This window comes from Perissodus microlepis, chromosome 10 (assembly GCF_051167445.1).
Source record: "Perissodus microlepis isolate ML-2025 ecotype Zambia chromosome 10, ASM5116744v1, whole genome shotgun sequence".
NCBI classification, from domain to species: Eukaryota; Metazoa; Chordata; class Actinopteri; order Cichliformes; family Cichlidae; genus Perissodus; species Perissodus microlepis.
This window is the reverse complement of record NC_140470.1, coordinates 18,328,511-18,344,195: the sequence shown is the minus strand read 5'-3', so window position 1 is coordinate 18,344,195 and position 15,685 is coordinate 18,328,511. Positions and strand designations below refer to the sequence as shown.

At 39.5% G+C, this 15,685-nt stretch overlaps 1 protein-coding gene across 1 annotated transcript in view; it reads left to right on the top strand.

The window, feature by feature from the left end:
* rtn4rl1a (reticulon 4 receptor-like 1a) overlaps positions 1–15,372 on the top strand; it is a 108,791-nt gene extending 93,419 nt beyond the window's left edge. The window contains exons 2-3 of the mRNA XM_084940447.1: positions 9,509–9,963; positions 11,690–15,372. Coding sequence (XP_084796573.1) covers positions 9,509–9,963; positions 11,690–12,589 — 1,355 coding nt within the window. The 3' untranslated portion in view covers positions 12,590–15,372. The remainder of the gene's footprint in view (positions 1–9,508; positions 9,964–11,689) is intronic.
* The last annotated feature ends 313 nt before the right edge of the window (positions 15,373–15,685 follow it).

Below are 15,685 nucleotides of genomic sequence, written 5' to 3'. Positions count from 1 at the left end.
GGCTTTACTATATCATCACATCATTAGTGGTCACCTGTCTGCAAATTCTCAGTAACTGATTAAAGCAGCCACTACCTGACTTTGTTTTTCATACATACTATTTAAACACAGGCTTAGTCATTGGAAGCTCTCACATACTGCACTGTCCTGGAAAAGAGAAACGTGGAGAACACTTTAGCATGAGCTGTCTTTTGTGGATCCCATTGTGAAAACTACAAATAATAAGTCTGAAATCTAAGTCTGTGGTTTGGTCCCTCTATAAGACATCCCTGGACTCCAACTATAACGGAGTCCCTACTGTGCATAGTTCAGCTGGGCTAAGTGTTTATCCACTGCTGGCTAACTATCAGTGTTGAAGCCGGCAGAATAGTGAGCAAACAAATTACAATAGTCAGTGGAGAATAGTTATGTCGGGGGCTTATAAATACAAAAAAGAAAAGCAATACATTTTGGTTAAAACAAATAAACAGGAATGCTAAATATGCAGACTTTGAACTTTCAACTTGATGATATGACACACAAAGAGATTAAAAATTAGTTTTTTATCCATTTGGTGTAGAGATACGTAAACCTGAACACAGCTTTCCATCCCAACCTCAACACCATCCAGCATCTTCTGGATGAAATAGGAACATGACAGGGACCCAGATCTGATCACCCAACAACAGCATCCATCCTCACTAATACAAATCCCTGCAGCCAGGCTCTAAATTCTTATCAAAGGCTTTCTCAGAAGAGTGGACGCTATTATGGCAGCAGATTATTTTTCAGTATCATGGGGCATTTTAAGCCTTTATTACAGACAGTGGAGAGACGACAGGCAGAGAAACATGCAAGAAAGGTCTTTGGATGGACACAGCAGAACCTGTGGTTCATCGTAAGTGGTGAGTTGAACAGTTACTCATCACTCAAGTTAATTTGTACATGTGATGTCCTGGTGTTAAAGCTACTGTAATTTGTGCATCTAATGACTGTGTCGTTCATTTTACTGCCTTCCTTGCAAGATGCTTCCTGGTTCAATATACTGTAAATCTCAATAGAAGACATTTTTCTTTGACAAACATCTATTTGGGGCAACAAAAACTCATCTGAAGCTCTCTTTACATTGTTTTTTGCACTTCCAGTGGAAGGTAAGTGATTAGGGATCAAGGGCAAGCAAACATGTGCTGTTGTCCAGCTACTGCTCTATATAGCTCTAAAAATGTCTTAAGGCAGCAGGTATCAAATCAAATAAGCTTTAAAATATTTAATCAAGAAAGATTCAAGCCAGGTATGAATCACTTTAATGAAAGTACCCATAATTCATTTTCTTATTTAACTGCAGCACACGGGGGAAATGCATCATAAACAGTTACCAGTGAAAAAGACTTTTTTTTACTTTGAAGCTTCATACTGGGAGTTTTTAGGGGTTTCAGATTTGGCCCACTTCCAGTTTGATACCTCGGCTACTTGCTGATTTGCAATCATGTTTATGTATTTCAGCACTAGTACTGTGAAGCTAAAGGCAGTGGCGAGTCCAAAGAACTGCTGACTTCAAATTACGATGTTTCGAAACATGCTTGGAAACAAGGTCCTGTTGTTGATGCAGGATTGGAGATTTTCCCTCAAAGGTGCTGAGAACAGTAGCGTACATTTTGAGAAATGTCAACAGCTTATGCATCATTAAAAATGCCTATGTGGCTCAATCCTTGACTCACAGGCCCTTTTTTCTCTGTTTCTATCTTACTCTTAAAAGCTGTCTAACATCATAAGTGAACAGAGAAAATTTCGTGTTTTACAAGGCAAATGATGAATAAATAAAGCGTCTGGATGGATGGATGCTGGTGGGAGTTATACTGCCCCCGGTGTCAAAGCCATATGGCAGTCAGCAATCTTTTTATCTAATATCATCAGCTTCATCTCTCAATCTGTAAACTTTGAACACCCACAGTTAATCTGCAAGCAAAGATGAGCATGAATCAGCAGACATTGCCCTCAAATGGGAAACACATGCACACACTATATTGAACAATGAAAAGCAGAAAGATGGAAGATATAATTGGAAAGACTGAAGGGGGTAAAGGGTAAAGAGAAGGGTGTCAGATATAAAGAAATGATGAAAATACCAAAAGGAAAAAAAGAAATGAAAGACTGCAGGGGTAAACAAAAGGCAACGAGGGAGGAAAAGCAATTGGAAATGCAAACTTAAACGCTAACAGCATTATCACAAGTGTGTGTCAAGGAGTCTTGAACCAAAGACAATTTGGATGAAAAAATACACATAATGGGACCAGTGGGAACACGCTACTGGTGAGTTTACCATTGCAAATTTAAAGTATACTAACAGCTGAGAAATCATAAATGTGATTTGGGATGCAACTGAGGTTGGAGACGTTCCCAGTAGAATGTTGAGTGTACTTTACCAAGATCTGAAGACCTTAAGTTATGCAATGAGGAGCTGAATGTCACTGCCACGTCAGCTTTAACAACAAATTCATCAGCTGAAAGCATCTCGAGGCAAAAGATTAAGATGAGCTTCTATTCAAGCAAAGACAATAGAGTTCAGTCAAGTCCCGTCAAGCGATGCTGTTCAGTAAGAACCACAAAGAGACAAGGACGCAAACGCAGAAAGACTTGCATGCACAGTATTTATTTCCCATGCTCACGCACACAAAGTAACAAACAGGAGCTTTATCCCTAATTAACAGAAACAGCAGGTGGGGCAGAGCAGCACATGAAGATAAGCTGGGGAGGAAGGCATGTGTAAATGTTCGGTAGAAAGAAAGCAGAAAAGCATGAAGAAAACGGGCAACACAGATGGACCGATAAAGCAAAGGAGTAGAGAAAATATAGCACCGTTTATAGGCACCAGTCAAGCCTATACACAGACTGGGGGGAAGAAAATGTGTGGAACAGATAAAAAAAGAAAAGGAAAAGAGGACAGGGAAAAACGAGACAGACAAGGACAACTAGGGAAGCTGGGGGCTGCACATGTGAAGGGAACTCTAACATTAATATTTAATGTAAAATTGATCAGTTTTTATATTTATTATTCAACCCTAGAGTGGGTCTGTCAGTGCAATGTATATATTCAAATTTAGATACATTAGTACAGCTCACAAACCAAGCTATGATCTTATTTGTTGGTGCTGCAAAAAGCACCGCAACACAGTAACAAACAGCAACGGCTAGTTTACGATGGCTTACTTATTTGCTGCATAACAACACATTTTAAAATGAGTTGCTTCTTTTACTGCATTACTATTATACCTTACCTCAGTGGCAAAAAAACCCCTTTCATATCTGCTTCATCTCACTTTAGCACATTTCCACTGCCAGTGTTTTGCAGTCATTGGCAGTTGCACATATTTGATCTGAAAAAATACCATGTAAGTTGGATATTGATTTAAGTTTGGGAACAATGCTATATGGCTATATAGTGATCACAGAAGAAGAGAAGTTTTGCTTGTGCTGTGATTCATTAGTTGTATAGATACTTGACTGACAGTGACTGACAAGAAAAACTGCTAGTAAGTTAGTTATGATTCTCAATATGAAAATTTATAAAACATAAACATAAAACTGTTAAATGACATTGAGGTCTACCTGATGTTGCACGAGACCAGAGACCATCTCAAACTGAAACAAACTGAAACATTTCCCTTTTATTCTGCAGTGAGAAAATCCAAACTCTTGAATTGCACTGAATGGCTGTGCTGCGCTTTAAGGCAACTTGTGTCGGGGCCACCGCTGTGATAAAGATCTCTACTGCTGTTTTGTTGCTCTTTGTCAGATTCTCTTTCTCCGTGTGTCTTCCTCTGCTCTGCGCTCCCCTCTCGTGTGTTGAACGTGGTCAGTCACGATGCAGAGCAAAACAGCAATAAAAATTCTCACACTGAGCTGGAATAAAATAAACAATAAAATAACATAAATATACATAAAATAACATGAATGAAATACTCTAAAAATGTTTTCCTTTCATTCTTACTTTCCTTCCTTCTCGGAGAGAGCCAACAGTCACATGCATGAACCAGCACATACAGGTGGACTCACTACCTGGGGTTGGGGTGGGGGGTGCTACTTTAATTTCTGCTAAAGGTTGCCACGCATCTAATGACTTAGAAAACATGTTTAACTTTTCAAATCACGCATCATAATTTTCTTTCAATTCTTAATAAATTATGTATTTTTATTTCCAGATAAATAGTAAAAACATGGACAAATCCACAAATAATTAAGTAGTTGTTGCTTAACCATCCATATTTATTAATATTCATTATATCATACAATATTAAAGTATACAGCATTGATTTGTTGTTGTTATGAGAGAAGACAGAAGATGGGATGCTGTGATAACGGAGGCTGTGTGCCAACTTTTTTTTTTTGACAAAAAGGTCAGACTTGTCCAACAGAGCAGACAGCGCTCTCAATATATCCTTCAGAAGAAATGTCACATACTTCTGCAAGAAAAAGTTTGTGAAGCCTTGGAGTTTCAGGTTTTTATAAAAGTGAACTAATGTGATCTGATCTTTATCTAAAAAAACAAGCTGATTAAACTTAAAGGAAACAAGCTGCTGTGCTTGCCATGCCTTTTTTTGTGAACACACTAAGCAATTGATCACAGTTAAGGCAGGAAAAAAATAAATGAACCACTGTGTTCCTGGGGAGATGAGATTGGATGTGTGGGTTGTAGAGATTTCCTTCCCTATAAATAAAGGCATAAAAAGTCTTGACCGACATAGTCTGCACTTTCTTACTGGTTGGTGGGAAACGCAACTTTTTACTTAGTGTGTGCAATAAAGACATTAAAAGTGTGTGTGTCTGTATACAATTGGTTTAGCCAGATTGTGTGACATATCTGATTACTTTTATAAGTAATCAATCCAGAAAACCAGGATTTTGTCATGTGCAATCTCAAATGTGCTTAACATAAAAGATTAAAACCCAAAAACCCAAATATCTGCTATAAGTAAGACTAAAAGATTTTTGCAAGAAACATTGAAATAATTACACTGTTAGACTGCAAGTACCCTGTAATTACGTGTAATTTCATGTAACAAGTACACTACAAGTACCCTGTACTTGGATGTAATTTGCGGGCAACAAGTCAGGTTTTTGCAGGAAACAATGAAACAAGTACACTGTAAGTATACTTTCTGGGGTGCGTGTAGTGTTATGGAGTGACTAAGGTGCAAGTACCCTGTACTTACGTGCAATTTGCAGGCAGCACGTGTGGTTTTTGCAAGAAACAATTAATCAAGTATACTGTACACCCTTAAGTACGTACCTTGTACTTACTGATATTTACCATGAAATAACCCCTTAAAATTACTTAATTAAATTTTATGTTAGTATTTCATTGTTTCCAGTACAAAGCAGGGTTGGGCGATTGGACGGATATATCGACTATCCCCTATCGGCGATCGTTTTTACAAGGCCGATTTATTTATTTATTTGCCCATGAGTAAGTTTGCTAATAATGATGAAGCTAATAGAAGCAGGCAATCGAAAAAAAGAAATTTTTACATATCACCCAACCTTAGTACAAAACTTGTTACATGAAATTACATGTAATTACAGGGTACTTGCGGTCTAACAGTGAAATTATTTTATTGTTTCCTGCAAAAACCTGACTAGTTGCCCGCAGAATGCATGTAAGTACAGGGTGCTTGCCTCTCATTCGCAGGTCATGTTATAAAGTGTTACCAAAAACAGGGCAAAAAAAACTTCACAAATAGATAAAATACATCCATAAAATAGCCACATTAGCCATCTGTTAGCATTAACATACTGTAGCATCGCGGTTGGACTATAGAGTTGTGGCAGAGTGGAACCCAGACACTAGTCCATACCTGTGCAAAAAAGCAAGGGAGCAATATCTGAACTGAGTAGAGAGTCCAGTGTGGAGAATTTATCCGAACAAATAACGAGTGAAACCCTGAGCAGAGCAGCAGAATGATATGAGTTTCAGACCATAAGAAGAAGAGAAGAGCTGAAGATGTAAAGAGCTGCAGACTGAGCTGGAAACGTATGAATGGTAAATGACAGAGAGACGCTGCAAGATAACCTTTAACTTTTCTATTTTTACAGAATTGTATTCAAATGTGTTTCTTATTTAGTTGTTACCAGCTGTGAGGTCAGTTTTAAAATGCAGGCAGTGGCTGGTTCAATCTTTTAGATTGTGTTGTTTGTCGTAGTCTTTGTTTATTAGCGTATTTGTAGGTTCCGCGTAATTTACCTTTAAGATATGAACTGAAATTATCTAAATAATTTGTAAAATTAATAAAAACTCTAAACTTAATCCTAAATACTTTTGTTAACTATAATGTATATTAATGAAAATGAGTTTAAAATCAACAGGGTAGCTTGTAGCATATAGCCACCCCTCCCTGAGCCTGGTTCTGCTGGAGGTTTCTTCCTGTTAAAAGGAATATTTTCCTTTCCACTGTCGCCAAAGCTTTTGCTCAAAGGGATTCATGTGATTTTGGGGGTTTTCTCTGTTTTCTTTGTTTTATTATAGGGTCTTTACCTTAAAACATTAAGGGCTTTGAGGCAACTACTGTTTGCATATGATGACCTCAGAGCATTCACTGGGTTACAGACAGTGAGCAAGTAAGAGATGTAATTAGGAAGTACAAACCACTGAGAGCTTTATGAACTATTACAAGGAATTTAGATATAGTGACAAACACACATTATGTTACAGCAGGACAGAATGCTGCAGTCCCGCTTAGAGTAATACAGAATCGTGCAGTGTGTGGATAAAACTCTGCTATCCTCTGCTTACATTTTAGAACATGTTGTTCTTTACAGAGCAGCGATGTCCTGGTCAGGATGACATCTGTCCATCACATCTGTCCATATCACTCACACATGCCAGTTAATAGCTATTAGATCACTGAGTACTGAGCCTGAAACTTTTTTCAAAATAAGACAGTAAAAATTGGCACGAATCAATGTGTGACACTCTAGATGGCTTTTACTTTGAAAAGACAGGAATTCTAATTTCCCTGTCATTGGGTTGTATTTAGGGGGTTAAGGTGGAAGCATGACTTGTGAGAAATGATAATTGTGTGGTTTAAATATAGGATATATTCAGTAATTTCAAAACAGGTATATAAAGAAAGCTTTACAAAGAAAATCTTAGCGAGTTTCTGGTTGTATATTAACACATCAGGGGTGGCTGTAGCATCAGAGGTAGAGACGGTGGTTGGTGATTCATTCCCTAGTTGCTCCAATCTGCATCCCAAATTTTCCTGGGCAAGATACTAACCCTAAATTGCCTTTTGATGCATCCATTGGAGAGTGAATGTGTGTGACTGATAGAAAGCACCTAAGTATAAAAAAATGGGATAAGTGAATGGGTGAATGTGGCATACTGCATAAATTGCTTTGAGTGCTCAGGTAGAGTAAAAAGGTGCTTTATAAGAAACAGGACAGGACCTCATTAATCTCTAAACCCTGGTTATGGGCCTGCTAACACAAAAACATGTTTCTATTTTGGTGTGATTGTCTTTGTGTTATTTTCTTTCTATTCCATTCTTAATTTGCTCCCCCTCTATATTATTAAATATTGTTCATTGGATTTTTATTGTTTTTATTGTCACATATACAAAAACTTAACAAGATGCACGAGACAAGGAAACACAAACAGGCCTAAATTTGGAAAAAGAAGAGATGAGGCAGAAACACAGGAAAGATGATTATTACAACTTGTACAACTAATACTAGAAATAATATACAGGTTATGAACCGAAATGCAATAAATCACAGAACAAAGAGAGCACAGTATTGCAAACTATCAGTTAGAAAGACATGAAGTAAAAACAGATTTCAAAAACTCAGAACCGCAAGAAATTAAACTCACTATAGCAGGTATACCGTCACCTCGACGTTGATGCGTTGTCTTTGTGTCGCATACAAATGACGTCACCGAACTTTTGGCCACGTTGTTATAACGACCACATGCAAATTAGATGATGCTCAATTGTAATGGGAAAAAAACAAAACCGAGTAGATTCTGGTTGGCTGATGGCTGCTCCTCCCTGAGCCTTTTCCTGTCTGAGGTTTCTTCTTGTTAAAAAAAGTGTGTTTACTTCCCATTGTCACCACATGCTTGCTATTAAGGGGTCATGTGACTGTTGGAGTTTCTTTCTAATATTATAGGAACCATTCGTTTAACTATTTAATCTATTTATTATGAATTTTCTTTCTTTCTTTCTTTCTTTCTTTCTTTATTGGTTTAATTTCAATACCCCTCTTAGCTCTTAAGCTGGTGCAAAAACACAAGTTATGCACACACACACATTTCATTTCAAATAAAAGGAATCTTACTTGCTTGTGTCATCTTTATCTGTATTGTATATGACTTGTCTAAATCAAATAAATCAAATTTAAATGTAATAATAATAATTATAATATTGTAGGGTCTTCAATCTGAAGTGCCTTAAACAGACTGTGGTTCTAAAGTTATGCTATATAAATAAAATTGACATTGAAAGGCAAACATATACACCGACACACCAAAAGTTACACACAGGTCATCGTTCTCTTCATTTAGCAGTTATTCCCAAGATCTGCACCCTCATCTCTTTCTGCTTGACTTCATTTTTGTCTCCCCAGCCTTACAAACACATCAAACACTAGAATGATCCAGAGCAGGGAAAAAAGTCAAATAAATGTGAGTGAGATGAAGGGAATCTGAAAACAAAAAGTAATATCCACTTCACAGCCACACTGCAGATGATTCCCCTATTCATCCTCCACCTCCTCCCTCTCCCAATATCCTCCTTTCTTGGTTTCCTTTATTGTGGGAACGTATTACAGGTGTGGTGTGTGTTCACTTGTAAGCAGCAGAAACATCGATTTTGTGTCGCCTTTAGAGGATAACCAAAGGATATAACACTGCATGATGGGATGCTGTGTGTGTGTGTGTGTATGTGTGCCATATTGTCAAGATTAGTGGAAGGAAGAGAAAAATATATATGTATTTACCTCACTGACAGCAATACTAGCGCATGATAAAAAACACCACACACTCTCCCCTCTTAACAAAATGCTTGCACACCTGAGCAGTATTTTTCCATGTTTTGCACATTGTATACAGAGCCTTTCTGAGGCTTCGGTAGCAAATGATCCCATGACTTTAAAATTGGGGGTTTGAACTAGTTTATTGTGTTTATTGTGAAGGTAGCAGTGGGTGTAGAAAAGGTTTGAGAGCAAACAGTTGAAAAATATGTAGGAAGAATGAGCTCACACAACCATACACAAGTGTGTGTGTGTGTGTGTGTGTGTGTGTGTGTGTGTGAGAGAGAGAGAGAGAGATTTGTGTCAGCGTTGTAATTCGTCTGCACTGAACCATGCCTATTGTTGCCCTGGTAAACTGAGAGCAATGAGTGTTTCATTCAAGATGCGTCTGACAACAGAATCTCTGCCGTATGAATTCAATTAATAAAGCTTCTCTCTCTCTCTCTCTTTCCATCCTTCTCTTTTTTTTCATCCCCATCCTCCTCTCCTCCTCCCCTCTCAGGTTACGGTGGGGTGGAGCTACTGTTGGTGTTGTGGGGCCTGGATCTCTCTTCACCCTGCCCTCGCCACTGTATCTGCTACACTTCACCTAGCACTGTCTCCTGCCAGGCCCACAACTTCCATGCTGTGCCTGAGGGCATCCCCGCTCAGAGCGAGCGCGTTTTCTTGCAAAACAACAAGATCCAGCGGCTACTTCGAGGGCATTTCTCGCCCACTACCACTATGCTGTGGCTTTACTCCAACAACATCTCCTATATACAACCATCCACCTTCCATGGCTTTGACCGCCTAGAGGAGCTTGATCTTGGGGACAACCGGCACCTGAAGGCCATTGCCTCGGACACCTTCCTGGGCCTTGGTCGGCTACATGCCCTTCATCTATACCACTGTGGCCTGATCACCCTCCCTCCTGGGATCTTTTCAGGCTTACATAATCTCCAGTATCTCTATCTACAGGTACACGGATAACAGCTGCCTTTTATCTCTATTGTGCACTGCATCTGCCACCACAATCGCATTATGGTGTAATCTGTCAATCAAGTTGGTTCAGCACTTACGCCCCATGAATTGGTCCCTGATCAAATAACTGAGTGTAATGAAAATACCACGAGCTTTCCTGAAACAACAATACACCTATAGTACAACTTCTGTGGCTAACCCCTGCAAGAGAACTATGTAATCCAAATCCATGCCTGAATATATGATTTCATTAATTACATAGTAGGTTTATGAAGAGAGAAGGATGATCTATTTATATCACGATGGAAAAATTGCTAAGATTGGCAGTGAATGATAGTGGTGCATTTACTGCAAAGTATCTTTGAGCAAGATGCTGAACCCTCAGTGGCCCGCGATGCAGAGTGTGAGTATGTGAACAGTAAAGGTTAAAAGTGGTTTGGATAGAAAAAGAGGACTTCAGTGTCGTGTGGATGATTGAATGAAGCTTGTAGTAAGAAAGTTCTTTGAGTGCTTGAATTGAATACAAAAGCGCTATGTAAGTGCCAGCCCATTTATCAAATATCTTTGGGTCTGTTAAGTGTAAATGTTAGATGTCTAGTAGTTTTGACTTGCTTGCTAGATGTTGTCAGTGAGCTATAGCAGTCTAACAGGTTTAGACATGAAAGAGACTGTTTTTTACCTATTTGTGTTCAAATAAAGAGTCTGTTTAGATTTTTACACTGCTCTGGAGAAAACTTATATACCATATTGGGCCAAATAAAAGTAGAATTCACAACATTATATGAAGGGGTAAGAAAATTCTGTTTTCAAATCATATTTTCAAAAGGACAGTTTATCGGCACTAAAAGTGTTCCTACAACACGCTTTACTTTCACAAAGGGAATAGATTCATGATAAAAGCCTCATCAGATCATGAGCTGCATTCTCAGTGTTGACAGAGAGAAAATCATTGTTACTATGGGCAATTTTTTTGAAGCTGAAATTACACAGCTGACTGTGTGACAGCTGACTGTGTGTGTGAGTGTTTTTCTCCTTAATGGATATGTTTTATTTGATTTATGTTTTTGTTATATTGAGAGTTAACAGCTCATAGCCTTTTTTCTTACTTTCTTACAGTACTTACTGTTTGTAGCTTTTAAGTGCTGTAACTGATGCAATTTGAATTATGGCTAATTGGGTATTTATTCAGTTATTATTTTAATAAATGAAAAAGTTTTTCTTTTCTTTTTTCACTGAACTGAAAATTTATGGAACCAATTTACGGAAAAAAATAGAGAGAAATCAGTTGGTAGAATGAGAGTAGATTACCCCTTATTATTTATTTCATATAGTAATCTCCAAACTTAGTAAAAAAACTCAAAACATAGTTTTTAATTCAAAGGGTCCACTTTTGAGCCCCTTAATCCACTTTATTTAGCCAGTGCAAATTAGACATCCGGCCAACCACCCAGTTCAGTTAGTTTATGCATGTGTTCTCTATAACACACACACACACACACACACACACACACACACACACACACACACACACCAAACACATGTATAGTTTATTTAATGATTAAAATGAACATATTATCTGTATCTTGTATGATTCTAAAACAAACAGAAAAATGCAAATGCAATGGATTACTCATACTCAAGTAATAAAAACTATGCTTGATGTCTTGCAACCCATTTTAAGCTTCTCTTTTTATCTTTCCTTTTTATTCCTACATCCTGGCAGGATAACCAGTTAGAATTCCTAGAGGATGATTTGTTCATCGACCTTCTGAACCTCAGTCATCTCTTCCTACATGGCAATCGTCTATGGAGTCTTCGCCAGAACACTTTTCGAGGTCTAGGAGTCTTAGACCGGCTCCTTCTCCACCAGAATCGAATCCAGTGGGTTGATCGTCAGGCCTTCCATGACCTTCGGCGTCTCACTACTTTGTACCTGTTTAATAACTCCCTCACTGAGCTGTCTGGTGCCACCCTGACTCTTCTGCCGGCCCTGGAGTACCTGCGACTCAACGACAACCCCTGGGAGTGCGACTGCAAGGCCCTGTCACTTTGGGATTGGCTGCGGAGGTTCAGAGGCTCCACCTCCTCTCTGATGTGTGTTTCGCCACCTGAGCTGGCGGGGAGGGACCTGAAAACGCTCAAGAAAGAGGAGCTGCCCAGTTGCATATCAGGCGAGAGTCATGCGCATGGCGCCCCAGGTAGAGAGACTGAGCACGGGGAGTCTTTAAACCACCTGAATCGTCACAGAAACCATCACAACCACCATCAGCGGCCATACTTGCCCCACGGGGACCAGTACAGCTTGCCTTCACCCTCACCCCTACCACGGCCACCTAAAGGAGGCCGCCGAAACTGCACTCGCCGAGGCCGCAAGGCAAAAGGGGGGCTCAATGAGGTGCAGGTACTTCAGGAGGGGGGTGAAAAAGACTACACTCCAGATGGTGATAAATATGACCTGTCTGCCACAACAAGGAGGAAGAACAAGTGCATCCCCAGAACTTCCGTTGGCCCACCAATTGGGGTCCAGAGAGCTAATAACAAAGCAGAGTCACATCATGCTGGTTTAGTTTCGTGTTTGTCATCAGCTCTGCTGCTGTCACTCTACTTTGTGATCCTACGTTGAGACAGGAAACGGACACTGTTGTGCTGGTGATGCAACCATATGATTCATTCTCCTGAACCACCTTGTTCTGGCTCTTTAAATGAGGCATGTGCACATAAATGTGTGTGTAAATGACTGTGTACAAAGGACATCACTGAAAATCCCTGTGGTATTAATGCAGGGGTCATTCTGAGTCATAATCAATACATGTTAGTCAGGGAAAACTATTTTGCCCATTTGCTTTGATGATGTCACCAAGGGAAACAACAGGAAAACTTTTGTGTCTCTGGCATCAACTGCTTCACTGAATTTATGTACAGCCACATAAAATAACAAGCCAATAATTCAGCAACAGGAACACACAGTAAGTATCAAAACAGTTCATGGCTCGGTCTCTGCGTTTAGCCCCCGTGACACGATAGCGCTCTCAACCGCAACCTCCATCTGTCAGTCAAGCCGAGAGGAAGACATACTCATTTGTAGCTGTCACCGTACTCACTCAGCAACACCTTAAGATCAAGAAAGAAAATACCGCTTACCCAAGTGGCAGGAAAATGAGTCATTGTGAAATGTTTTAGCAGTAATAGCTATAACCATTATATACCTGCAAATAAAGTGGTTTTCTTTCACGTATCAGGAAAAGTTTAATGTGAATCTGTATGCTTAACTTTTAACTTTTTAGTCTAAATTCTGAAAGTACCACAGAAATTGTCACTCAACTATTCGCCATTCAGGTCTTCAAACTGTTGAAAACTATAATTTGTCCGTGCCCTCACATCGAAACTTCAAAAAGCCATTCAGAACTAACCAATCGTTCGAGGAGCCAGCTGGTCACAGTCAGTGTAAATGAATGGGAACGAGTGACTGAAAAAAATTATGATTTTTTTGTATTAATGTTTGTATGTATATGTGTGTGTGTGTGTGTGTCCTCTAAAAAAATAATTAAAAAACGCTAAAGCCATGCGGGTAGAATGAAGTTAGAAAGCAAGAGTGCCTATCGAGAGCCAGTTTCCAATATGGGCAAAACTTTGGAATTTCATTCAGCCTTTGACCTCTGTGGCTACAAAACAGAGGCTCAGCTTATGCAGGTCAAGGAAAAGCTGAGGCCTGAGCCAGACTCACAATTCCAAGAAACAGATATGCACTTTCCTCTTTCATACCACAGAGGCTATAAATACATCTTCTAAAGAGAGATGATCCAATCCAAATATTCTTCGGAAGCTTTCAATCAGATGATGATCACCACAAGTCACGACATCTTCTGCAAAGATCCAATCGTTCATCAAAAGGAGAGCAGAGAAGTAGCTCAAAATCTGTGATGATCACCGGACGACTGACAAACTCCTGGTTTTCTTTCTTTGTTTAGTGTGCTCTGAAACAGACGGACTCATCGATGTGCAAGCCCTGACTGGAGACTTGGATTTTAATGCTGCTACGTTCGAGGAGAGAGAATCCCATTGGCCTTTTGTTGGCTCGGGACTCCTCTTCAAGAAATTAAAAAAAGCACAGAAAGAACTGTGTGACATGGCGCCCTTTGAGAGGTTCAAGCACACACCCTCTAACCCTCCCAAAATAGCCCAATCTATCACCTTCACAGCCTTCCTGTCCCACTATAAACTCCCCATGAGTCCAGGGTTTTCGAATCACAAACAGAGCACCACAGATAATGCCGAGACTTTGACTCAGTCACTCAGCCAAAGTGCTCAATGACAAAACCTGTACAGATACTCATGGGCCACCCGGGTACCTTGGCAAGCCAGTAATGCTAAAGATCTCTTTGTTTCTTTTACAATTACAAAGTTATGAATCTTATTTTGAAAAAGAAAAATACCCTTTTACGCAAAAGATGAACTATAAGCTTAAAAAAAACAAGCTCAATAATTGACACGCTAACAAAAAGCACAAAGAATAATGAGTTTAGTTTTGCTGGCATCCTAAAAATACCTGGTTTTGATGGGAATTCATGAGCAGGGCTCGCATTTGTACCCTGCTTGGGTGTGTTTCCCGCTGAGCCCCGCCTTTTCATGTCTCTCTATCTAGATGTCGGGAAGCCTGTCACTTGAGTCATTCTCCTGACATGTAGGATTTAGAAATCCCTACTGGTGAACTTGTTTGTGCTGCTGTTAACCCAGAGGTGATGTAAATTGTGTCTGTTTATTCCTGTGAGGATGACTTTTATATACATATTTAAAAAAAAGAGAAAAAAAAGTGGATAAACTGATTCTCTGATGTGTCTCAGTAGTTCCCTCAAAAAAAAAAAAGAGAGAGACTAAAAACAGGGAGCTTGAGGCTGGAACTTTTATTATTATTTTTTAAATATGATTTTTATCATTATATCATTTTCCCTTTCAGTCTTTTTTTTCTTTCCTGTTTTGTTTTCGCTGACTCACTGAAGATAAATGGTACACTGCACTGCTCCACCCACCAACCCCTCCCCTTACCGCTCCTCCTGCTTTCCTATTCATCCCCTTTTCTCCCTCCCCTCCCCTCCCCTCCCCTCCCCTTCTCCTCACCCCTCCAGAACTTGCATCCTTTCTCTCTCCTTGTCTGTCTGTCTATTCTCTTTTCCCTCTCCTCCTTCTCTGCTCCTTTCCTTGCTACTCCCAACACACACACACACACACACACACACACACACACTCTCTCACACACACACACACACACACACACACACAGCTCTATCTCTAAACTCTTTTCCTTTACTCTCTTCCTTTGTGCAACCCAAATGTTTTGTATGTGGTTATCAAACAATGCCAGACTCAAAAGCTGTTTATAAATAACATTAAACAGAAAGTGTCCTCAAATGGCTGAGGTGGTCTTGTGTTTGTTTGCCTCCCTTTTGTCAGCGCATGTGCGCATCTGTCTGTGTGTGGCTAATAGACATACGTCTAAAATGAGCCCTGGGGCTGAATGATAAGCGAGTGAAAGGAGAGGAAAATGGTTAAAAAGTTTTTTTAAAAAAAGAAAAAAAAAAGCTAATGAATAAGTATGCACATCATCTACTGCTCGGAGAGAAACACTCACATTTAGCCAGGATATATTTTGGCCTCCTTCGTGTCCTAGTTTCACTCACTACGCTGCAGCCTCATATTAAATATGTATCAGAGTGAGTCTAAG